Source organism: Stylophora pistillata, chromosome 11 (assembly GCF_964205215.1).
Source record: "Stylophora pistillata chromosome 11, jaStyPist1.2, whole genome shotgun sequence".
Classification (NCBI taxonomy): Eukaryota; Metazoa; Cnidaria; class Anthozoa; order Scleractinia; family Pocilloporidae; genus Stylophora; species Stylophora pistillata.
The window spans coordinates 12,057,639-12,084,276 of NC_142529.1; the positions used below are offsets into that span (position 1 = coordinate 12,057,639).

Below are 26,638 nucleotides of genomic sequence, written 5' to 3' on the forward strand. Positions count from 1 at the left end.
CTGAGAGCTATAGGAAATGCAAACAACGTACTTGAATATTTAAGAGAAAAAATGAGATATTAATGATAGCGATCTGAAATCGCCTGACGTCGATCTAGAAAATGAATTTACGTTCTTAGTTCATTTTGCAAACGATGACTGGACGTATTTACCGTCTCTTACGGAGCTACACCTCAACTTGAACATTACGTATGTGAGCAGCGTTGAGTTCAAAATTAAAAGCTAGGTAATAGGCCATTTTACAGTTGTGTACTTAGTTGCCAAGCCTTTGATTTGGAGTGAGGCTGAAGGTGACCTTGTCATGATAGAGACCTGTATCTAGTTAGCATGATAACAAAGTGATTTACATTTGAAAGGCAGCAAGGTTTGTATCATAACAAAAGTCATCCACATAGGTTTAGTGGTCACCGACTTCCTCCTTAACACAAATCGTGGGTCGCAAGCAAGGGTGTAGCCAGGGGGGTCCTGGGGTGCCCGTGACCCCCCCTTGGTAGGCCCTCTTTAGAGCAAACAACCTACAATATTCAGGTGGCGAAAACGCCATGACAATATCTTGGCCTTAAAAGCCATTGCTGAAAAGCCCACTTTGTTAAAATTTTTTTTTTTTTTGTAAAGTATTTTCGTCAACGGCTCTTGTATTTAGTTAATATGAGCCTTCGTGCCGCGATAATACGACTGAGCCCGCTGACACACGCGGGAGAGCAGAGTAAATGGTGAGTAGCCTCTGTGACCCCCTCTTTGAAAAATCCTGGCTACGCCCCTGGCAAGCCATCGAATTACCCAAAGAATGTCAGATTGTTTTAAACAATCAGGGGTTGATTATGGAAAGCTTGTTGGCGAATGCTATGTTGTATACCATCTACAGGGCAATATTCCATGCTTACAATTATACGAAGAATTACGCAGGTGAAGAAGAATACATTAGGGAGCTCCTCCTGAGCCAAGACCCTTATGAAACCTTACAAGGATGGCTTAATTTGATACTGGCAATTCAAAACAAATTCAGTGAAGCCAGAAAATTCTATGAGTCAGCAGCCAAGATCATGAAAAGCACTCGCCATCCAAATAGAAATTGGCCACAGGAATGGAGAAGCAACAAGCTACGGAAACCTAGGAACATTGTTCCGATCGCTTGCTCAATATGAAAAGGCCCGAGAATATACGGAGAAAACACTCACCATCCAAATAGAAATTGGCGACAGGAATGGAGAAGCAAAATGCAACGGAAACCTAGGAACATTGTTCCAATCGCTATCTCAATATGATAAGGCTCGAGAATATCAGGAGAAAGCACTCGTTAATAAAATAGAAATTGGCGACAAAGATGGAGAAACACAATGCTACGGAAACCTGAGAGCATTGTTCCAGTCGCTTGGTCAATATGATAAGGCCCGAAAATATCAGGAGAAAGCACTCGCTATCCAAATAGAAATTGGCGACAGAAATGGAGAAGGGAGAAGCAACAACCTACGGAAACCTAGGAGCATTGTTCGGATCGTTTGGTCAATATGACACGGCCAAAGTGTAAATGGAGGAAAGATTACGTATCCAAAAGAGAATTGGTAACGGTAACGGAGAGGCAAATGCTTATCGAAACCTTACAGCTTATTTTCTCTCGCTCGGCAAGTTTGCAAGAGCTGACGACTATCTAAAGATGGCAATGGCAATAAGAGTGGATACAGGTGATAGAAGTGGAGAGGCAGCAGATTATGAAGACCTGGGGATCATTTCACATCGGTGTGGTTTATATGACAAGGCGCAAGAATATTACGAAAAAGCTTTTGCAATTTACATGGAGATCGGTGACAGGTAAGGAGTTGGAGTCAACTACTCAAATTTAGGATTGTGTTTCCAGTCCCTCAGTAGCTATGATTTGGCCGAAAAATACCTCAAGAAGGCTCTCTTATTAAGCAGGGAGATTGGACGCAGCCTGAACGAGTTTCAATGCCTTTGTGGTATATCGGTGTTAAAGGTAGCACAATCTTATCTTGAAGAAGCCTCTTCGTATCTTTTCCAAAGCATCCAAAAATCGGACACTGCGAGGTTCTCTTGAAGACAACGATCAGTTACAAATTTCTCTTTTAGAGGAGCACGGCACCTTTCCCTACAAGTTGTTGAGTAGGTTGCTTTTTTCCACCGGAAAGTCACAAGAAGCCCTTTGCGTCGAAGAGCTGAGAAGGGCAAGAGGCCTAGCCGACTTAATGAGCGCTCGATACTCTGTTCAAGAGCACATTTCTGGCAATCCACAATCTTGGCGTGGTATTCAAGACATTATCAGAAGATAAGCAGACTGCGCATGCCTGTACATCTCGGTTGGCGAAAGTGGTGTACGGTTTTGGATTCTCAAAGCAGTGGGAGCCATTCATTTTACAAAAAAGACAGTGAGCCTTGAAGCAAACGTAGTGACCGGATTAGTCCCTGATTTAGATGAGTTTTTCAAAGAGAGCTTCCGCAGCCTCGCCATTTTAGCCGCACAGTATTGCGAGGATCGATCTCTGGATGACACCGAGCTGATGCCTCTTCACTACAACGACCACGCAGTCCTGCGTGACCATGATGCCGAAGATTTCAAAGCAAATCTTCACTTGTGTTACAAGATAATCATCGCTCCTGTGGCCAGTTTACTGAAGCAGCCCGAAATAATTATTGTCCCTGACTCCTGTATGTACCAAGTGCCATTTTCAGCTTTGGGTGACGAAGTATTCGAGTATTTATCAGAGACATGCTGGATTCGGATGGTTCCCTCTCTGATGACTCTCATGTCTGTTCAAAACAGTCCTCCAGACTACCACAGTCAGTCAGGGGCACTGATAGTGATTGACCCTGAGGTTGGAGCTGTAGTTTACAAGGAAAGGCGCAGAACCATGACTCCTTTACTGAATGCAAGGAAGGAAGCAGAAATGATTGGAGTACTTCTTGGCGTAGCGCCTTCCATTGGAGATTCTGCGACAAAGCATGCTGTACTCCAAAGAATAAATTCAGTGAGCCTGATACACATTGCTGCACATGGTGATGCCGAAAGAGGAGAGATTGCCCTTTCTCCTGAACACCCTACCTTACTCCCGCCTTTTCCTCGAGAAGAAGATTATCTCTTGACGATGGCGGATATTTCAAAAACTCGGCAGAGCAGTTCATGACTTGTTTCTACAAACATTTACTCCGCGGTGAAAGTGCAAGTGAATCCCTCCACATGGCAAGGAATTGGATGCGTCATAACGGCTTTGACAAAGTTTATCAATAGACACCCTTTATGCTCATGGGCGACAACGTGACATTTGATTTTGCAAATTGGCCAGTGCCCACCGCACCTCAAGAGACTGAAGCGGAATGAATTGACCAAGCAAAGCTCGGAATCATTTGATTGCTAGCCATCTGCGAAGGACAACTCGGATCGATACACTTAAGGAAGCAATTCTGTAAAAAGCTTATTGGACTTCTAAGTTTAAGAATCTGAGACAGGACAGCGTATAGTGTACTCTTCATAAGAGTTTAGAAGTTAAAAACTTCAAGTGTCAATTTTTTTATAAATCATTAGTTCAGCAGATAAGCCAAGCAAATTGTGACTAACACGATTAGTTCAAGCAAAGAAAATTTTGAAACATGTTTTTTTCAAAGGCGCTTCTATCATACATAAGTACTACGAGAAAGAATCAAAGTGGCTGTGAGCCACGGAACTCGGAAAAGGATTAATGAAAGGCTGGCAGTGGGCTCATTTGTATTGACTCATAGCTGGGGGGGGGGGGTCCACTTCCCGGAAAATTTTTATGATACTGTTTCTTATAATTTTCTTTTCATAAAGTAATCGAACACTTTTATAAAAGGTCTATTAAAGTTGTATTTTGACATCTTATTCAATGATGTAAAGTGGAAAGAAAAAATTTGTCGACTTTCCCTCATAATCGAATCGAGGAGGAAGAACTTTGAAGTCTATCCCTTACAATCTTGGCTTAAATGCGACTTTTATGTGTCCTGGCACCAGTGTTACGTCCAAGTCGATCACTGACAGGGCACTACTTTAATTGAACAGTATTGAATTGGTTTAACAGTGAGAACTTCTAGCTAAAAATCATACGCTGGCAATCGTGCATAAACCATCCACGAATATGAAACACTGCCTCTGAAATAAATCACTTCGTGGATAAACCTTTTTCGACTTGGGCACATGTCACTACCGACTTTTTATATACTGGTCAGCGAATTTAGGAAAAATTAACAAGAATCGAAGGAAGGACAGAAGGAAGGAGTGCCGTGTTCCACCCAAACCTATATCTCGGATTAATGACCACGTAATTATCCGAGTTAAAACAAGCGTAATTTTGAGCATAGTTTAGACAAAAATCAGACGATCGTAGCAGAATATGCTATTTTTACGAGCACAAATTGTAAAGGCCTGGTCTGTAGGGGACAGGGCAGGCTGGTAGGGGAAGAGATCCGGGGAGGGTTCAGCCTCTCAAAGCGAAAATTTAGGGGGCTCAGTCCCCCACGTTTCACTGCCGACGATATTGTCAGCGCAAGATGAAATAAGTTTGGTAAAATATTCAGCCTCCGAGTCTTTTCGAATCGTTTCATCAGGACTTCGCTTGGCGAAAGTATACGTGGAAGGACTCCTTTCATTTTGATCTTTCCGGCCCGTGTTCAATACGCAGACGCTAAGAAAATGTTTTTGACCAATAGGGTAAGGGTAAGCCCTTGGGTTAGTATACAGAGAGTGATAAGCCAACATTTCAAAGAACTCCAACGCTTTTGTCAATCTAGATTCTATTTCATAACTGGACATGTAATGGATGCACACAATATAATTTAACAGTTCTCTTTCTTCGTCACGAGGTATGGAGCGCCAAGCGTAAATTGACCTGAATTAATTACTTTTCCGTTTCTAAGAGGCAGTTATGCACAGCAGCCGCTCCTGAGACCGCCTTATGCGCATTAGGAGCCATATTGCTTACGAGGCGATTCTGATCACTAGACAAGATGGTATAACTACAGCCAGACGACAGGGTTGTGCTGTAAATATATCTTATTAGACGTTTTGTTGGGTAGTATCGCTGATCATTTTTACGAGTTGTGCCGAAATACAAATAACGAGTAAAAATACTCAGCGATACGACAAACTAAAACGTCTAATAAGTTGTTTATAATCCATTACGCCAAATTGTTATTTTAGTGCTGGCCAATTTCGCGGATAGTTATTTACGGGGAGTGCGTGACAGAATTAGGCGAAGCGGAACGGAATTGGTGCGTTGTCGTGTCGCTGTTTCTATTTTCTTCAATAAATGATGAAATTTCATTGTCGTCTGACTGCTTTTCTTCGTTCGATTTATCGAATAAACTTTGATAAGTATTAGCCAGCCATTCCGACTTTTCGTTGACAGAAAAAAGACTTAAATTATCCGCTATTTTTTTTTTCTTTTTTGAACATCAATCTAATTCGTCGCTTGCGGGAAGTGAGAAAACCTGTCTAACCGGTCCTCTGGAGTACAAATACCGTGTGATATTTGTACTCGTCTTGGGCGTTATTTATACTCTGCGGAGTGTAGTTGGATAATAATCTAAAATATATCATAAAGCAACGACACCAGGTGCAATGAAAAGGTAGCTGTAATGATACATGTGCGCCTCAACCTCTGTCTGTATCTCAGCTCCTACGACTGGGCGAGAAGTCTGTCCACGCTTATGGCTGTTATCGTCAACAAAGACACTAAACTTAATCTGTAGCCTGTTCTGCAGGCGGTGTAGTATGTATATCCATAAAGACTCCAGTGTACGAGAGGATGGGTAACATGACCAACCAAGAGATCAATTGAGCCAGACAACGATACTAGAGTTTAGACGGCGGATGAAGGGAAGATTATTGTGATGGGCAACAAGAATGAAAGGATTCCCAAGAAATGTGGTGACTGATAGGAACATGTTGACTATAGCGGGTTCTGTCACCTCGACCATATTTCCCATGATGCACCTACAATACCTAAAATTACAGTTATATCCCCTCGAAGTAACTTCCTTAGACCTCATGCATCCTCATCCTTTACTTCTGAGAGCATAGCGGGTACTCTGGAGTAGGTGTAGATCTCATCTCAGAATGAAAAGCCTTAGCAAGGTCTTCCCCTGCCAGCCTGCCCTGTCGCCTATAGACCAGGCCTTTGCAGTTTGTGCTCGTAAAAATAGCATATTCTGCTACGATCGCCTGATTTTTGTCTAAACTATGCTCAAAATTACGCTTGTTTTAACTCGGATAATTAAGTGGTCATTAATCCGAGATATAGGTTTAGATGGAACACGGCACTCCTTCCTCCTGTCCTTCCTTCGATTCTTGTTAATTTTTCCTAAATTCGCTGACCAGTATATAAAAAGTCGCTAGTGACATGTGCCTAAGTCGAAAAAGGTTTATCACAAGGAGCTAACTCGGGTGACCATGGAGGATGTTTCATCAAACATCAGACGTACCTTTGTCATCAAGGTACGTCTGTGTGAGACGAGCTTTGTGGGGGGGCTTCATTGTCATGATGCAACTGGAATCGAGACTGACTTCGAGTCCGTGCTGTTGACTGCATGTGCCTGAACAACTTTTGGCAAAAATGAATTTCACAAGCTCTTCATGGACGGACCTTCCCGGAAACCTAATCTATAATGAATGTTGATATAAACACGTGTTTGCCCCCTTGAAGGCTTCATGCCACAATCAATTTAGCACCTGAATGAGAGGGGCTGAAAAATTCCACGCACCGTGGACACTGTGGTCTAAAGATTATCGATAGAAAATAGAGACATTGTTGCTTGGAGAAGCTTCAACTGTCTTTTGTGACTGAACTTCTTAATCCACCCTCGTTAAATATTTTTTTGAATCTTTCCCCAACCAAAGTAGAGGTATGAATATTGCGAGCGAATATTCAAGGAAAGTTGACGAACTGTTTAGGGTGGGGAAGAGTGGATGGGAAAATCTGCAGTGGACTGTTTTCCATCCGGGGGCCGTAGCATAGAGGCAATACTCTCTGTCGCCTCTTGATTTAGAAATGATGATGACATCCAGAAGTGAAAGGCCACTTTGCTTGTTGAACAAAACCCAACTTTTTTATTAGTGTCGTAAGACCAAAACCAAAGTAATCATAACGACTGATCAGAAGAGAGTAAAATACCCTTAACAGCCAATCAGAACTCAAAGTAAAACCGACCGAACGGAAACGTGGGCGACCAATTAGCGATTGGTTTTAGTTCTGCTTTAATTGGTTGAAAGACTGGCGCGAGTTTTTCGGACCAATCACAGAGCGAAATAAAGCACAAACAAAGCATTTCAGTATTGCTACCGTCAAACAGTTGAAAATTGCTTTATCTAACGACGCTTTAAGGTGGCTGAACACAGTTTTTGATACCGGTGTTTCTTTCACCATTTTCTCTAAAACCCTTGATCTCTCAGTCGCCAAACTGGCAGCAAGGAAGTTAACAATACAAACCTTGTCCTTTTTGACAGTTAAGCTAACGTATGTGCAGTTGCCATGGCGACTGCATAAATATAAACAGGCCTATAAAATCGGTTTTGTTCATTTTTAGAAAATCTAGTCATTAGTTTTTCTTTATAATATGCATGCAACGAGCTTGTAACGATACTCACAAGTTAGCACCATTTTGCTAGCAATCTGACAAAGAGATCTCTAATTATCCATCGTTGAAGGTTAGCTCGATTATCTAGAATTTCTTTGGTTAAAAATCAATTTTTTTCAATACTCCAGTTACTTATTTCCTAAAGTATTTTCGTGCCAAACTTCGTGAAATTCTAATGAGTGGTTCTCAAGAAATAGGCATATTTCCGAGAAAGCAATTTTCCATTCAATCGCAATTTTTTTACTTACTACGAATGCGCTGCATTTAACTGGGCTCTCTCGGTAACGACGAAAAAAGCTGAGAATTGCAGGGTTCTTTGCACCGTTAACTTTTCTAATATGTCTTTGTAATAAAAGATTAAAGTCCTCAATACTGCGCCAACTATAGAGAAAAATAGTACAGATAATGCCGATACATGTTGAATAAATAAAATGACCGCTCTATTGACGGCATGTTTGTTTCTTGCAATCCCTGTGCGCGCTCTGAATTGCATCAGCAAAAGCGCGCGCGAACACTGTGTTCAGCCACCTTAATTAGCCAGAGAAACGCGTCAAGCTGTACGTTTCCCTTGTAGTTTGTAATTAACATCTTCAAATAGGGGAAATCCAATTTTATCTTGAACGGCTATTTCTTCAGCTGGGCTTGTTTGCAAGTTATTCAAGTTATAACGCGTATGAAAACCTCATGAGATGAACGAAATCACAGATGTAAAGCTTATTTATTGATGACATCCTCTTGTTTTGCATCGCTAACAGAAATAGCAGTTTCTGAGAGATAAACGATAATTTATCGTGAGAGCGTCTAAAAATCGTTAAAAAGTACTCGCCCTAATATTGTGCTTTACATTCTTCTCTCGAGGAGGAAACCACTATTTCTTTGAACGGTTACCGTATTAAAGATGATTACGTTAATCTGATCACTTACATCTAATAATAGATGCTTCACTTCTCCAGAACAAGGTGTATGATATTCTTTACCCATCTCTCTCTCCAATACCAATTTGTTTACACCAGTCTTGGGGGCAGTGGGTATCCCAACAAATGTGTGTGGGACTTAAGTTAAAATCGTAACCTTCTGCGTAGCTATTTGTAACCAGCCTAATTTTTATTCATCTGTATATTAACAACACTTCACGTCAGTTTCAATCAACAAACCGTGCTATAAACCGTGCTATAATATATTTGTTGCTTCCCTACTCGTATTCTACTTACAGAGATCGACTGTCCTTCCGATTCTTCACCGGACAATGAAATTAACAACTATTCCAATAATTAGCCGTCTACTATATTATACACAAAAATACTCTATTTATTTACTCGCTGTTAAATAATCCCAACCAGTGTTTGCGGGAGATCTGAATAAGTTTTCTTAAAACACTTGACACCGCTCTTTCTCGCACGATTCTCTCTTTCTTGCCAACACACTTAAAGGATACATATTTTAAAAATAACTCATTAAATACTTGGCATATTATTTCAAATGAATTTCCGTCTTCTACGATATTTGTTCCATTTCTTTTAGGTCAGGGGAAACCTGTAAATGGAAAAAAAATGTGCAGGATGCTTTGAGTCACTTTCCCTACAATTAAGAGAATTACATTTGTGAACAAAAACTGTTTAAGGCGATAGTTAACCACTATTCACCGAAGTGGATGTGGCTAGTGATTCGAAGTGATGGATATCTATTCATCACTAGCCACCGGCACTATGGTGAACAGTTGTTTTAGCCTACACTAAATAATATGAGATGTTTACGGCATGAAAAGTTTATTTTAACTTATTTATTTCTGTAACGACTATAATATTTTCGAGTGCAAATCCCGCGCGAATTGCCCAGAGGTAATTAAAAGGCGATATTCGGCGTTTGAATAGCCAATCAGAGCGTTTCTTCGACGTTATCCACAGTTTTAGTGTACACTAATTAAGCTTGGCTAAGATTGACCCAAACTTGCCGTATTGATTGACGGCAATACAATACTGATTCATCACAAGAATATGTTAAACATAATACTAATGACAACAATTCCTTACGCAACAATGACAATGAAAATTACTGGTAATACAAGGATCGTACTCACTTGGAAGGTACATCCGGTGGAAATTTGAATGTCTTGAATAGATACACCGGGCCACAATTCTGTTAGTATGAGACCATTCTCTTTACATACTTCAAATACGCACTGCAAGTCAAATACATAAATAACAAATTAATAACAAAAAACTAAAAAATAAAGAATATTGTCAAGTGGAAAAAATCCCACCGTCATCGAGAACATCTTAAACTTAGGCATGGGTTTTAATAAATGGAATTTTTATTACCATCATCACGCGAAGGCATCGCATCGACATGCAACTCAACGAAGTTTTCAGAATGTAAGTTACCGTAAACAAACCTCGTTGAATTCCCAGTCAGACTGCAAAGGTAAGTCTCTGATGGCTCAGAGGCAGGGCATCCGTTGTAACAATCACAAAGTTATTAGATCAACCTCTGTTTAGATGTACGTGCACTATATTTTCCTCTAAGTTAAATTCGGTCGATCTGAAAAATCCCTTCATACCTTACAGGCACATGTACAAGTTAGTTTTGAGACACAACAATGAGTTCGTCTGTTTGTTTCTTTGTTTGTTTGTTTGCTTTGGTTTTTTTTTTTTCATTTCATTGTTTGTTTGTCTTTGCCGGGTCAACATACATAGATATTTTCATTTCGTTAGAGAGAGGTTTCTAAAGCTGGCAAATGAAGTGCTGCAGGTCACGCTGGGATCTCTCACAGGTCTCGAAGTGTAAGCGCTATTCGATTGAGTGCCTTGAAACCAAAACCGCTAGGAGGCTGTAAATTGTAGCGGAGGTCTAATACAGGATTTTGCAATGTATTTATAACATAAACAACGACCAAAAAACAACTACCTTTTCTGTGATAATCATGTTAACGCAGTTTGTGCCCGTCAAGGGAAGCGTGCAGTTTTCTAAGATCTTATGTTTATCTCCCTAAAACAGAAAACATTCACGCAAATAAGGTGACAATGAGTTGATGCATCATTCATTTTGGGTTTTAAATCACCAATCAACTAGTGTCAGGTCACGAATCGCTAAACCTGGTCCTGCACTTTTTATTCCGTTTTCTGTCTCTTTTCTCTCCTCTCGAGCCTTTTTCTTTATTTTTTCAGTACCTCGAATTACAGTCTTTCACAGACCAAAAGTTTAAATTAATTCTAAGTGCTAGCGCATATCAAGAGGGGACACTTACCTTTGCCAAATGTTCCATGGTAACAATGACTTTGGACCCACTGGAAACCAAATCCATCGCACCTCCCATTCCTTTCACCATTTTGCCCTGTCAGTCAATCAGTAAGTCAATCAATCAATCAATCATTCTGTCAGACAACGTACATTGCCAACCGTAAAGAGTTTCTATAGCTGACGTTTCGAGCGTCAGCCCTTCGTCAGAGCGAAATCAGTCAGTTGATATTAGTCCGTCAGCCAGCTATGCGGGTTTAGTTCTCCTTGCCTACTTCTCAAAGTTACCATTTCTCGTGATGGATGTCGTAATTAGGGTTACTTTAAGCTATGTGTAGGAAGTAAGCCGCTTTTCCTTTTTTTTTAATTGGTCGACAGAACTCTACCAAACTGCACTAACTAATCAGAAGCAAAATTAACCTTTTGATCCCTGCGAGTGACTAGCATCTAATTTCTCCTCACAATATCACCCCTAAATTACACATAAATGTAACGAGAATACAGGAAGTGATCAACAACTAAGAGGCTCTTGATTGTTAAACAAATTCTCCTTGTCAGCACCTTAGGATACATACAGAGAACAGTATGGAGAATATGCATCCTGATATTAGGGTGTAACAGTTAACAGCACGTTGCTTGTTCACTTTTGTTGACCCGCGCTTCAGGCCCGCTCTAACTGTCTTTGAATTCTCATTGGTTCCTGTTGATAAAGGCTGATAGTTTCGAAAGAAACTGTTTGGGGCTGCGTCGGTGGGAGTAACGAAATAATTTGGATATAGCAACAAAGTTGAAATGATAAATTGGCCACCGTAATGATTACAAAAGCTGACGTTTCGAGCGTTTGCCCTTCGTCGGAGCGAAGGTTCCTTTTGATACTCTCCTTCATTCCGATTGGCTGTTGTAATTACTTACCGGGATCATCCAATTAGCGATGTCTCCGAACTGTGACACTTGCATAGCTCCAAGAATAGTAATGTCTATGTGACCCCTACAAGAAAACAAAACAACCATGTTTTAACTCACATGTACTATGATCTTGAGTTGGGTGAGGCACGACGGAAGTTTGGAAACCACGTTTTGACGTTAAAATCGTGTTGCTGTTCGGGAAACCGGCTCCGTTTACAGCGGCAACATGTCGTTTGACTTCTTTTATCGGGCTTTCGCTTTTGACGGTTGACGACGCACGGCTTCTGAGATTCGGTTACCATTAGAAACGAGGAAGATAACCAATGACGACAATTTTATGTAATTTTCAGGTCAAAATCCCATCACCTAACTTATTCTGCACCTCACTCAACTGATACTCGTAGTAAGATGCTTTACATGATTTGCATGCCAGAGACAAACTCAGCTACGTTCTTAACACATATTGGCGTAATCTGTGATCCATTAGAGAGACTTAGCACCGCGTCTATGCGAAACGTGAACGGCAAGAGTGACCACGTGAGCTTGTTTTCCAGCTATTTTTTCACGTGTGCCGGTTGTGCTTTGCCGTTTCTCCGTGAAAGTAGCCTGTTTCGCGTTTGCCGTGTACGTAAGATTTTCTTCACTTTTTCTCTCACAGAGCAGAAGTTAGTTACTGGAAATAGGGCACCAAAACTATTCCTTGTAAGTCGTACAAGAGCGCCTTTAAATCCACTATCACGTGAGCTCATGCGAAGCTAAACGCAGGGCTAAATTTTTCTATTAATGAACAGACGCACGCCAACATGGAATCTACTTGTTTTAAAATTTTCAAACGAAACTCATAGTGAAGGTTTCAAGCAATTAACAACACTTACCCTCTGATCATAGCAAATGATTCATCACTGGAAAAGTACGAGCTGCCGGCAACGACAGTGACTGTTTCTTTACCTGTATAATTATTATTCAAAAGACGCAATAATCATTGCACAATTGTACAAAACCATGCACTTTGATGCTACTCTCTTCTCTTCCAGTTCTCCTCCTCTGGTAAAGACTTGGGAAAATGGGGTGAGAGAAGTTCCTTAGCCTGCCATAGGAAGATTTAAGTCGAGTCAGAGAGAGGACGGGGGCCTGGCCTTCATTATCAATGCTACACCCCTTTGCAGACTTCGCGCCAAATCGCGTTTCTCAAGCCTCACACTTCCCCGCAGGCGAAGGAAAGCTCATACTGAAGCGCTGGCAATGAAGCCCTGCTCGCAAGTCTGGACTTTCTATAATAGGAGTACCGTGCAGAAGGGGGTTGATTTTCCGGTTCGAGGAGTATAGCAGCTTCAACTCTGTTTCGAAAGCAATACAGGATTGCGTTCATTTAGTTTGGCTCATCTAGGCTTTCTCATTGGTCTAAAAAAAAAATAACACCTCCTTCTCAACCAACGAGAAGCAAAGTAAAACCAATCGCCATTCAAAGAATCCCTTTCTCCCACACTTAATAAGTTTACGTGTGTTCACTTTGGCCTCCGTGTTCTGGTCAGTCCGTGAGATTCTTTAGCTTTAATGGTTTCTGATCAAGTATAACGTTTATTCATTTTCATTTACTCACCAGCGTTGATGAGGTCAGCATCTTCTTCTCCAGGTCTAGGAAAAGGACCCTAAGAAAGACTCTTGTATCACTCCAAGCAATTCAAGATAAGTTCTTTACAAGACCTATTTCATGTTTAGTCAAATGAAGTCAAACTAATAGACGAGAACAATGAGAAGTGCTTTCTTTTTAATTAATTCTTAACCCATTAACCCTTTTAAGTTTCAGGAGTAGGACGTCGTCCGAGACTTGAAAGAAGAAAATTTTAATTTAGGAAAAGGACAACATAAAGAACACTTTAGGCAAGTAAAGCGACCTGTACTTATCTTAATGAAGTTTTTAATACAGAGTGCCTACATGCAATCCCTATGAACTAACTTACCAGACCAAGAACTCCATTTTCACTTTGCAAAACTACATTCATTCCCTCAGGTATGTAGTTACTGGCTAACATAGGCATACCAATTCCAAGGTTAGCTAATATTTTGAAAAACAGTCAAGAAGCCAAACTGCAGATTTGAGAGGATAATTAGAACACATAATATTCCACAATCAATACTTGTTACTAAACACAATAATAATACTTAATAATAATTAATACTTAATAATAATAATAATAATAATTAATACTTAATAATAATTAATACTTTGTTACTACACAAACTTGTTACTAAAGCTAAACAGCAGTCAGGACAATATTCCTCCCCTCCTCTCAACAGGGCCCTTGAACAGTTCTTTTACATTTTAAGATGCATACTTTTGGTAATATACAGCGGTCAAATGATTTGCACACAACATTACTTGGCTGTACACTCAAATGATTCAGCCAGGAAAGTAGGTGCCAGTGAACTGTCCGCAAAATCCAATGAGAGGCTGGAACATTTCACTTATTCAATTTGTCATCAAAATTTTAAGTAATCAAACTTTCAAAATGCACAGAATATAATAATACATTTAAATGTAGGGCTGGTGCCCTGACAGGCCTGAGTACTAAAACTCTCTTGAGAAACTGCAAATGAAAGTGCTTTTTCAATAAGTTATGGTGGACAGGAATAAAGGGCAGCATTGCTGGCTGTAAGTGATTGTCTACCCAAAATCTCATCGAGGATACCATACATTCCATCTTTGAATTCCAGAGCTGCTCTTTTTATGATTCTTTCTCTAAGTTCGGCTCCAGCTGATTTGGGTTTGTCACTGTCTTCTTTATCCTGGGTTAAAGTTAACCTCTGTCAAAAAGGTAAGAGTTGATCAGTCACAGTTTGTCAGTCAATCAGTTTGGTATTTAATAATCAGTCTGTATGTGTGTCTGTTTTACTATACATATATATGTATTAAGGACTGTAAGTCCATTTATTTCTGTCATTCAGTCTGCCTAAATACATATTGATTTGATACTATACGTGTACCTCTATCCTTTTCTGATAGTGTGAACCTTTCAAGATCCCTTGCACATAAACACCAGGAAGATGAACATCTTCCTCTGGAATTTCACCATTCTCCACAATTTCTTCAACCTTGAAAAAAAGAGCATTCAGTCATAACTATGATTTTTAACCAGTGCTTAGGTCAGCAAGGCTGGAAAAAAATTCTTGGGACATGGCACCAGTCAAGTTGTACATTCAAACCTATTTTTGCTTGGACACAACATGTTCTTGGCCTGAAAATATCCATTTCATCATATCCCAATAATCCATCACCCCTTACAAAAAAGGCCAGTCGTAATAAATTTTCCAAACTTTTACTGTTCATGCAGCCTCACGCAAATTTAAATAAATGCAGGAAAAGTGATACAGCCATATTGAAAATCTGAACTAAACTGAGAATTTACTCTTCTTTCCATGCATAAGCAACTGGACAAAATGTCCAGCCATCCTAGGAGTTGACCTGAAAAACCCTATAAATTATTTGACTGGACATCATCCATTGACCAGTTGATATTTTGAGCCCATGGTACATCACCAGCATAGAGATTATTCTGGCTGGTTTAATTGGTAAATACTGCTTTAGCGCAACTCAAGGCATGTGGACAGCTGTCCACAATAAAGAAGTTTATCCTGGTCAAATTTGTTATGCCAAAGCATAAATCCTTGCTACACCCAGTGCACAATTTGTATCTTTGTGAAGACCTTACACCCATGATAATCACCCTTGGCACTACTAACACTACATCCACTCACATTACTTTACCTCTGCTATAGTGAACTTTGCAGCTTTTCCCATTGGAGCATTGAAATTTCTTGCTGTTTTTCTGATGATAATTAAAAAAGAATTTCAATGAAAAAATTTGGTAACATGCTGCTGCAAAAATGCACTGCTACCTCTCATTCCCATTGCAACCAGAATGTCCTCTGCCAGAACTTATAGTCTTCTTTAGACTTATTTAATTAGTTAATTAGCATGTAGGCTTTCACCTTTATCACCCACCTAAGTACAGGTTGCTTTCTAATAGTCAGAAATAACTAGACAGGTCAGACAATTTGATGAACAATTATGAACAAGCCTTTAAGTGAGGCACAGTTTTCACCAGAATATTAAAAGAGTCCATTCTATCAACCCTTTGAGAATTAAAGGAAATGATCCCTTACTAAATTTGTTTATGATCATTAAAGAAATTCTCCTTGTCAGCACTGTGAGAAATGTCTTAGCAAACAGTATGGAGGATAGACAGGGCTAAATAACAAAATACTACGTCAGAGGGTATGCCATCAACAACACCAGTTCAAGTGTGGTAAGTCTGAAATCTAGCAAAATTTAGCAGGAAATAATAAGAGCTGACTTTTAAAGCCAAGGCATTTTGATGTCGTCAAAGGCATTTTCCCATTTCCAGAGTTTTTAAGAAGAAATTAATTTTTCAAAAATTTTTAGGGGGTGTACAAAGCTATTGGTTGTTGTTCTGTAAAAGAAAAGCGGCAAGGAAAACGGCGCCTCGAGGCAACAGAATAGGAAATCAATAGCCAAGTTACCGGAAAAGAGGAAAGCCAGAAAACTCTTGAACAAAAGCTCATCTTTCAAACCGGCAGTCTAAATCCCACAGGTATCAACAAACACTTTTCATTCCACTAATTTATTCGTGTTTTTCTCCTTGCCATGTTCCCACCAATCACGTAGCTCCTTTTTCTGCCTTTAAAAGCACACACAACCCACAATTCCCCTATTTGTTCCTACGAAGGGCTAACGCTCGAAACATCAGCTTTTATAATCGTAACGGTGGCCAATTTACCATTTCAACTTTATTGATATATTCAAATTAGGAAATCAATAGGAGATATCTACTGATGTTTATAAGGTGTGAAGGGTAAAAGGATCTAAAAACAGTTTTGGAATGACAGATTGAAGTGAACAATTCAGATCAAGATCAGAATAACGGCAGATGTCCCCCTCCTTCTCCTTTATAAATTAGAACCTCTAAAATAAAACCAATTATAGCAAGGTAACAATTAAGATCATGGTTATTAACCACGGCATTTTTAATTTGGGATAGTCCAAACCAATTCAACTTGTATTAGTTCACATCACTACCAAAGAGTCAAAATGTTCTTTTGTACCTAAAAGTAAGATTCCCTTCTTTGTCAGCTTTCAAGGCTTTAATGAGAGCAAAGTCTCCAGTGATGGCCTCTTCCATGATGTACTGACGATTATTAAACGTCTTTGCCTAAAATAAAAAAGAATTCATTAGGTTACATATTAATTTATAACACTAAGTGCAACTATGTTTTTTATTGTTGATTGCAAAAGTTGCTGATTACATTTACTTCTCTTAATTTTTTCACTTCAAGTCGGTGCTTCAAGCTGTGACTGTTATATTTGCCATGACAACAAGAAAATTTTTCAAACAAGTTTTGCAGTGGGAGTCACCATTTTGGCGAACTGTGTACGTTAGTTATGTAGCAATTTGCAACATTTTTATGTCCTGGTTTATATGGTATTAAGTCAAAGTTCACTCATTCTTTATCATTTTCTCCTGTAGGGGGCCCATAAGAGGATAACATTACAAACACTGCATGAGAGGATAATACTACAAACACTGCATGAGAGGATAATATTATAAACACTGCATGAGAGGATAATATTACAAACACTGCATGAGAGGGTAATATTATAAAGCAAGACAAGTAAATGTAATGTACTTGGTCAAGTATGTCAGACTATGGCAGTGCTCGTTCATTTTGGGAGAAATTTGACTTGTGCCCAACTCAACTGTGTTGGAACAATCACCAACTGCTCAAGAGGTTCTTGCTACAGGTTCAAATGGCTTCAAACTGGCCAGTCGTTTGAAATTCTCCCTGGATTTATCCCTCAACAGCAAATCTTTTATGGAATATTTTTCAATGAACTTAAAGGAAAACTAATATTACTTTTCTGATGCAGAGTCTCCAAGCAAGGAGAAGTGGTTAAGTCTGACATTCAAGTGATTTCGTACCTCTCTTTGCTGACTAGCAATTTGAATGGAACCATCTTTGCCATATTTTATAGGAGAGCCACCATGATGCACCAAGGTCCCATATCCAGTAGGGGTGAAGAAGGCAGGGATTCCTGCTCCTCCTGCTCTGATCCTCTCAGCAAGGGTTCCCTGATAGAGACAAAACACCACATCACAGATCTGAATTGAATTTAAAGGTCACCAACTTTAAAATGAAACTGCATTCTGTTTTTATTAGTTTCTCAAGGTCTGCATCTATCTCGTTTTCATGTTATCATAAACTTAAGGTACTTCTTTCTCAGCACCCCAAACAAACGGCATAATAAACTCATGCTTATTTTTTTATAACCAAACTACAATAAAATTATTTATAAATAACTCAATTTAGTGTAATTGCCCTCATGCTTATAGAAATGCACACACTCAGATTACTCAAGGATTGCAGCACATCTAGTTTTATAACATAACCAAAGTAAAGCACCTGCTCTGATTGGTCAATTTAGTGTAATTGCCATCATGATTATAGAAATGCACACACTCAGATTGCTCAAGGATTGCAGCACATCTCACTAACATCACCTCACACGAGGTGATTTAATGGCAGAGATGCTAAATTTCAAAATGACTGCCTCACATTTTTTCAATGTTACATACAGAGAGTGAAAAATGCATTAGAGGGAAAAATAATTCTGGCATGACGATTCCAAAGAAAAAGATGAAGATTTTGCTGATAGAATTGAATAAACCTGTTAAATTCTAGTGGAACTTGACTGTTCATTTCAGCATGTTATTAAAACATTATAACAAAATGGTTTCAAGAACAAAACAACCTGATAATAGCATTCAAAAGCATTGAGCAATTCTACTAAACAATTATTCACTTCAGGTGAAGTGAATATTATGAAATAATCCCCTTGACTTTGTTGCATGGATCATTCAACAAAATTAATTGTAATTCTATTACCTTTGGAAAACAATTGTTAAATGATTAGATATTTCATTTTCCCCAGCATTCTTTATTCTTAACAATAATAACAATACTCATTTATGCTTGATTAAGGAGGTAAATAAAGTTCTCAATAATATGATTTTCTTCTATGAGATGATTTCCAAGAAAAGCCAAGAAAAACTGTCCTGAAAATCTGAACAGCTTTTAACCAATAAATAGGGAAGAAATATATAGGTCACCTGAGGTGTGAGTTCCACTTCCAATTCTCCTGAAAGGTATTGCCGTTCAAATTCAGCATTCTCCCCAACATATGAAGAAATCATCCGCTTAACCTGTTGTCAAAACATTATTTAGCTCCTTAAACACGAAGGCGCGCTGTAAAAGGAGCCTTAGGTCCCACTGGACCATTTGTAAATCAATCATCGTGTGATGTAGAACTCTTAGAGTCAAGTCAGCTTGAGCTACAGCTACTCCAAAGCAGTGAACAGTACGTGGGTGCATTCCTCAAAATTGTTTTATGTCTTCATCACAATACAAGAATTTTTGAGATTTGTATTTCCTTTCTCCAATGGAAACTATCTTTATTTGTGGCGGTAAATTTGAGATCGAAGTAGGTGGTTCGCACATTACCTCATGCCACCATGCTGGTGGAAGTAAACAATAGATGTCTCATTAGCTCCTTTTGTTCGCCTATCAGCATTTAAATTTGACCCGCACACATTAACGGTGAGTGACAAATGAGCCTAGGTCTTCCCAGGGAAGACTTCCTTATATAGCGCACCTTCGTGTTTAATGAAATACTATTGTCAGTGGTAGAAGAATTTTTTAAACAAGCATCTAATTTATCATTGAAACAAACTAGTCTTTAACCAACCAATGAGGGGGCATGTACTGTCTCAGTTGGTTTCATAATTTGCAATGCAATTGATTTGGCTCACCATACTGGACCACTCGCCCCCTCCTTCCTCTCCCCCTCCCCCTCAGTTGTGATATAAAATATGATCTAGACAAACCTGTTTAGTCTTAAGAAGCAAGCCAAGGCCAAAGTCATCCACCCTGAAAATTAATTCAACAAAAATTATTATATAAATCAAAATTAATATGATGATGATGAAAGACAATTTAAAATAATTTGTTCAGAATTATTCATGACCTATAGTCTGACTTCTACTTTTTTGAGGTTCAATTTTTACCACAGTACAGCTTTATTTTGAGCAAGGTTATTATGTTCTGAAATAGGAATATAATTATTATCATTTCCTTAATGATTGTAACAGTGCATGTTGAAAAGTTGTCCAAAAATAGAACCTGGGTATTTGGTTATATCTGGTAATCAATGAATTTTCATTAGTCAATTAAAATAAATAAATTCATCAAACTCACAATTCCTCACTCTCACAGTGATGTTTTCTTTCTCTGAAATCCTGAGGTCAAGGAGCAGTGACCCAAAAAATACCCTCATAACCTTTCAGTCTTATCACACACCTTCAATGATTTTTTTCCAACAATCTTTCTCAAAACAGCGGCATACAATTATGCATCTGACTCATTAAAATATACTGGTTCTTACTATGAACCTCACTATACCCTGCATTATTGCTGACACATGTCAAATCTTTTATTCCAGTCTTCAGAAGACCATCAATCAGGTTCTCAGGAATTCCACACAGCCCAAATCCTATTTATATATAGTATAGAAAAAGAATATTCAACATTGTTATAGTAAGTTTAAAATAATTTATTCTAAATATATTATACCATGTAAAGTTGATTCAGAATTCCTTTATTCTTCTGGCAAGATGACTGTAAGGTACAAAACTTTGAAAATCTGTTATAAAATACTCATATGTGTAACATGCATGACATCATTCCTCCTGGATGAAATATAAGCTCTATTAACCTCCTATTATTTTAATACCTATGTTCATTAATCTACGTAAAGCACTACAACTACACATATACCAGTACTAATTAAGACAAAGAAAGAAAGACACAGATATTACTAAATGGCAGTTCCAAGATTCCTTCCTCCTGGACAGCCACATGTCAGTTGGGTCTGCAGGCTGGTACATACAGTCACATGGGGGACTCACAAAATTTGGATATCTCTTCAACTCACAACTGGGTTGCATATTTATAATATAATGGAAAAAAAATTGTTGAAAGTCTGAATGCAAAATTTGTTCATAAGCAGCAATACAACATTTTTGTTCCATCTACATGAAACTGAGAGACCTGGTGGAATTTCATTTTTTTCAGTAGTGGTTTCACAATGTGCCCAAGCAAAAGTTTTTACTTTACAAAATCCAAATTGGGCTTGTTTACTTTTGAACAAAAAATTGACTTAATTAATGTTACTCATACTGAACTAAATATAGATTTTAAACACTGAACAGACCAAACATTTGTCTAAAAATTTTAGCCTAAATTTTGCTATGACTAGTTATTGGCTCTATGTGAAAAAAAAAAACCTCAGCATGAATTTTCAAGCAGAGGAATTTGTCGGACCACCGTGAAGCCAATGGGCATAAGCTTAAAAACGATTTTACCCAACACGCACTGCACCATACATAACTTCATACTAACCCCCCACTAGTAGCTTTGCACCATGAGGAATGTCTTTCACAGCTTCCTCTGCATTATTATAGAAATGCAGACTTCTTGATGAGCTTGTTGAGAATTTGCAACCTAGCAAAACCTGTTTGAGAATACAAAATACATTATTGTATCTCCAACTTGTTGCCTAATGGGTCCTGACTTTTAACTTATGCCCAGTAACGCTCGTCACGCTGATGAAGTCACGCATCTATCTTCATTTTCCTTAAAGCTAAAGAAAAAAAAATTCCATCAAAATAACCTTTTTTTTTGTTTAAGCAATTTAATCTAATTCGACCCTACTACCTATTTTTTCGTTTGATGAATTAATATGAACAGATTATTGTTGATCATTGATTAAGAATGAATATTGTTGAGGTCATCTTAGCTTAGAGCACGAATTGTCAACATCACGACAGTTTGGATGACCACTTCATTGTGATTCGCAAAATAAAGCAAAACAATCTCTCTCTTTATTGGAAAATAATAAACCACACTGAAAAGTTTTGCAGCGTTTCATCTCTCCAGTGGTCCACATTAAGTCACATGTATGATCAAAATCGATCCTTTATTTTGCGCATGTTCAAAGCTGTACCTCTACAATAATTCGAACAAAACCGTGAAATTGTCGGGCAAAAAAATTAACTTAGGGTAATAAATAAAGTTGTAACTTACCAAAGGGTAGTTCCTGTGTTTTAAAAGGGGGTTTGATCTCAAAAATCTGGCAAAATCACACTTGTTCAATGCCATACTTTACAACCGTTCTTCCTTCGTTGAAGCAACAAACAAAATGAATGGGTCAGCGGCCTGTTTACTAAGACGAGCCTTCGAGAACACCCCCTCCCAAACAACTGAGTGGGAGGGGAGGCAGAGTGGATGTTGTTCACCTTTAGGGGACCACCAAATGGGTACGACAGGCAGGGTAAACGTCTTGCTTTATGATGGAATGAACGTTTTCAGCCTCACCTCGCATAAAATATGAGAACGCTGGATAGCGCTCAAAATTAAACAAGTGGTTTCGGAAAAACTCAAAAGTCATCTCAGGCGAAAACTTTTCGCAAAATTTTCGCGACATAACAGGAAGTTTGTTTTTTTGTTTGTTTGTCTGTTTTTTTTTTTTTTTTGAAGCAACACAATAGTTGTACCCTGAGGCCTAAGCTGACTTTTACCGCTCATAGCTCGCATCCCTATGGATTTTCCTTTGATTTCATTTGACTAGATCTACCCAATCAACTACTATACATTTACGGAATTGGGCAGTTTCCAAAATTCACGCTGGCGAGCTAAAACAGCATCCATGAAAACTAGAAAGTCGCCTCGTTACCAGTACTCTTCGGTTGGTTTGTTCGTACCGAGTTTTATTGTACCAGTTAGCACTCATCTTCATATTTCAGGATGACGTGACGTCATTCCCAATCTTCGTAACCTTCTTCGGAAGCGTTCGTCGAACACTTCGGGTTCATTCAAAACATGTCAGTACACCAGGGCAAAATACATTACCTTTTCTCAGAAATATAGGCGCTTGCCATTGCAAGTACAATGTGTCTCATTCTTTCGCCGAGCGAGACAACCTTTACGACCTCAATGGTTTTTAATCGATAACATATAATGGCTCAGGTTTTTATCTTCAAGTACATCTTTTGCATCGACTTGTCAACAGACAATCGTGTGATAGTGGTTTTATATTAAAATGAAGTCAATAATACGAGTCTGACAAAGATTAAAAACCTGTGATCATCAACTCAAAACAAAAACAATGTGTTGGTCATTTTGAAGTATCGAATAGGCGCCATACATGAAACTGACGTTCCAATAATTTCCAAACGGTCGAGGAATGTCTGGAAAATTTCACCTCCTTTTTAATTCCTTTTAAAATATTAGTTTATTGTGATTCAGTAATGTTTGAACAACAAATAGATCTACATCTTTGTCATACGGATTTTGGATAACACAGAGCCAACAAGAAGGGACATGTCTGATAGACCCAGGGGTGATATTAAAAATGGAAATGTGGCCACAGTTTGAAAGAAGAATTTACATTAACCAACCCATGGAGAAGGACCACAAAAGATCATGTCATCGGAGAGGTATAACCCAATCAAAAAAGATGAGGGATGTCAACATGAAGATTTTTTTTTTATAAGTAGTCAAACTGCAGATAGTGAGAAAAATGTTGTAAATTAGCCAAATTTTCACTTCATTGACCAATTTGAAGAATAATGACCATTTTATTTTTAATAAAAATAGTAATAATAATGACAATGACAATGATGATGATAACAATAATGATAATGATAATGATAACAATGATAACATATTATTTCTATAGATTGGTGGCATGTTACAACCTATTGACAAGAGCCTGGTTCAAAAACTCCATGCCCTTGTTGGTGAAGGGGTCAAAACAGTTGAAGAAATGAAAAGGCACTTGCGACACTATGTCAGGAATGACCTTTTTGCTGGTCAGAATCCCCCACCAGTCACAAACAGATGCTATCATCCCAAGGATGTGGATATCAGGAACCACATGTATAAGGCAACTGTAAAACAGATGCTATCCAACGCTGACCAGGAAAATCTTGAGGAGAAAATTAAGGGGTTGAAACAAGAGAATCCTGAGGATCTCTTTTTCTTTAGACCTTACTCCCTATTCCCTATGGAAGCTGTGCCTGGCAACACCTCTGACACAGATAGCACTGTTGAAGCTCATATCACTCAAAACCTCCTATTTTTGCATCAAACAGCTTGGCAGAGGCATTTGATGAGCAGATATGGAAATGAAATCATGCTTCTGGATGCTACATACAAGACCATGAGATATGGGTTGCCATTGTTCTTCCTTGCTGTTAAAACCAATGTTAACTATACAGTGGTTGGGGCTTTTATAACCCAAAAAGAAACAACAGCTGCAATAGAGGAAGCACTGAAAATATTCCGTACCTGGATTCCCAAGTGGAAACCCCAGTACTTTATGACAGACATTGAGTCTACATTTGAAGGTTTGTACAGTGTTTATGCAATAAATTTTTAAAACATAGAATTATGCACATGCACAATGCAAGAATGATTTTGACCCCCTTCCCTCTGTACTTCAAAGAAGCTGTGGTATCAGTCTGCCATCAAAGCTGTAATAAGAAAATCTCGAACAACAAAGCTCAATTTTTTATTTTATCTCTAGATAAAACAACTTAGATCTGTGATTTCCATCGTGAGCAATGTTGAGAAAGATGGCTCCGTAAAGCAGATAATGGCTTAAACCATCAAAGGGAGGTTCTTTCCTTGCTTCGCAATGTGGCAAGGTCTCCAACAGAAGACTTCCATCACACAAATCTCAAGTCCTTAAAGTCTAGTGAGTTGTGGATGTCAAATCCTCAACTGGTTTGAGAAAACATGGTTGCCAGAAGCCAAGGTACAGTTAAAACTGTAGAAAAAAAAGTAAAATAATTATAAAAGAAAACTGACAATGTAATCAACACTTATTATTTATTACTTTCGGTGATGCAAAAAGGGTTATTAAAAATTATGTAAAAAAACCTTATTTTCTTTTAGAATCTGAGGTGTTTATTGCAAACTACACAATTGCGGTTCTTGGTTGTTATAATTACGCATACACTCAGAAATACTTTATTCAGCCCCAATGGGCTTTTAATTACAAAAAAGATTAAGAACTGATGTTTTAAAAAAGTAAACCGATGGGGAAACATGTGTGACATTTTAACAAATTACCTTTTTTAAGGAATGAGTAAAAATTAGTACACTTAGCTTCTTTGTTATAAGATGTCAGAATTTAGGTGTTGTCGAAGCACGCATAAAATTGTCAGAAAATGAAGGTAAAGGCAATTTTTTAGGTTTAGTTTCATATGATGAGACTTCTGATCAATTCTAATACTAATTCTGTTTGAGTGATTCCATGCCTTTCGTGTACATTGTTGACACTGTACCTGAAACAAGATCTTTTATGGCGTTTTAATATGAATTATATTCTTAGTTGATTGTTAGTTGGAAAAATACTTAACAATTTAATTTCACTCCAAAAACATTAACTTTTCATTGACTTTTAAGCCAATGCAACATGGCAATTCAAAACTAAATTTTGGATAGCTATGTTCAGTTCATTTTAAAATTTGAATCAGTCTGGTACCTTAATTTGTTGTTAAATACCAATATCGACTATAGTTCCTTGATACATTTTTCCAATCCCTAAATTCCCCTTCACTCTTTATGAGGACGTCAGAGGCCACCAATTGATTGGTTAGAGTGCCTCGTGATATTTTTCGCAGCCCTTGAGATTGCGATTTCTTAGAATGTCACTTTGAAGTATGGGGCCGCGTTCCATATTTCAAAACGACGTTTAAACGACTGTATTTCTCTCACTTAAAAACGTGAGTCACCGAATTCCGTAGAAAGGAAAAATGTAGAAAATAAATCACTTACCGTCACTTCTCCGACGGAATACCAGTAAAAGCTACTAGTTGTAAAGCGATCTCTAATTTCCCACAACCGTCCGCCATTTTTACTTTACTTTTTCCGAAGTTCGAACGAAGTCGCATCGGGTTGTCGCATCGGAGGTCTATGACGTCACGTAGCACACACATTCTTGACGGAAATTGTGGTTAGCTGCAAGACATATTTCAGGCTGAAGGGAGCGTTATAGCGAAATGTCAGGATCAACAGGGAGTTGGATATATGGTTAGACAATGAACGATAATGCGAAAAATCATATCAGAGCTAATCACTTGTACTCAACGAAGCAGGGGAAAAGTTATTTCCTACCGGCAAGGGAACCCACCATTTGGAAAATGGTCGAAGACACCTTTCTTTACCCTGATGTCTCAACGCCTCATAGATCTGATAAGAATAGGATTGTTTTACGCAAACAATTTTCTTCACCAGTTGGCATCCATGGAAGAGATGGTACGGTATGTTATTTTGTGACTGTGATATACGACGAATTGGAGCAAAGAATTATCACTGCGTTTCCAACGAAGTGAATTTTCATTTACCGATTTATGTTAAATTTGCACAGAACTGATTTTCTGAAAAAATTCGTAGAATTGCGTTACTCTTAAACTTAGAGCAGAGAGAACAATTATTTGCTCAGAATTAGTCCTGTCGTTAACATGAAGAGTCGGACATGGATTAGAAAATGAAGGCGCAGAGCGGCTTCCTGTGCGATATCGCCTCAAGCAACGAGCTTAGTTGTCATCAACAGGACCAAACGGCTAAAAAACCTATAACAGCATCTTAGGACTACTAGGAATGAAAGAGGCAAATAATTCGGGAACAAGAACATAACTTGAGTGGAATGAAGCGGAAGGAGAGTACCCGGCTTTTTTTGTCTTTTTGCCACTTGTTT

At 38.5% G+C, this 26,638-nt stretch overlaps 2 protein-coding genes and 1 long non-coding RNA gene across 3 annotated transcripts; 1 reads left to right on the forward strand and 2 right to left on the reverse strand.

Moving 5' to 3' along the window:
- Positions 1–8,298: 8,298 nt before the first annotated feature.
- On the reverse strand, positions 8,299–22,094 carry LOC111326804 (succinyl-CoA:3-ketoacid coenzyme A transferase 1, mitochondrial). The gene is made up of 18 exons (XM_088738625.1): positions 21,958–22,094; positions 21,274–21,385; positions 20,275–20,365; positions 19,701–19,743; positions 18,927–19,019; positions 17,739–17,888; positions 16,864–16,970; positions 15,506–15,566; positions 14,725–14,832; positions 14,430–14,544; positions 13,701–13,795; positions 13,340–13,388; positions 12,615–12,687; positions 11,746–11,821; positions 10,844–10,930; positions 10,504–10,584; positions 9,677–9,778; positions 8,299–9,132 (listed from the first exon to the last, which is right to left on the reverse strand). Exons 1-18 carry the CDS (start codon positions 22,030–22,032, stop codon positions 9,094–9,096), a joined length of 1,557 nt encoding a protein of 518 aa, XP_088594751.1. The 5' UTR covers positions 22,033–22,094; the 3' UTR covers positions 8,299–9,093.
- Positions 22,095–23,487: 1,393 nt separating this feature from the next.
- LOC111326818 (uncharacterized) lies at positions 23,488–24,348 on the forward strand. The gene has a single exon (XM_022930898.2). It carries the CDS (start codon positions 23,621–23,623, stop codon positions 24,311–24,313), a length of 693 nt encoding a protein of 230 aa, XP_022786633.2. The 5' UTR covers positions 23,488–23,620; the 3' UTR covers positions 24,314–24,348.
- A 75-nt stretch (positions 24,349–24,423) lies between these two features.
- LOC148720081 (uncharacterized) lies at positions 24,424–25,829 on the reverse strand. The gene is made up of 2 exons (XR_015993241.1): positions 25,717–25,829; positions 24,424–24,703 (listed from the first exon to the last, which is right to left on the reverse strand). It is a non-coding gene; the product is annotated as an uncharacterized LOC148720081 (long non-coding RNA).
- Positions 25,830–26,638: the final 809 nt, after the last annotated feature.

Excerpts from the sequence above, each read along its gene's own strand:
- LOC111326804 (XM_088738625.1), bottom strand. The coding sequence starts at position 22,032 with ATGGCATTGAACAAGTGTGATTTTGCCAGATTTTTGAGATCAAACCCC. Across the intron at positions 15,567-16,863 it reads GAAGGGAATCTTACTTTTAG|AAAAACAGCAAGAAATTTCA; the intron begins GTACAAAAGAAC and ends AATTATCATCAG. Across the intron at positions 12,688-13,339 it reads TGCTGACCTCATCAACGCTG|GTAAAGAAACAGTCACTGTC; the intron begins GTGAGTAAATGA and ends ATAATTATACAG.
- LOC111326818 (XM_022930898.2), top strand. The coding sequence starts at position 23,621 with ATGTTACAACCTATTGACAAGAGCCTGGTTCAAAAACTCCATGCCCTT.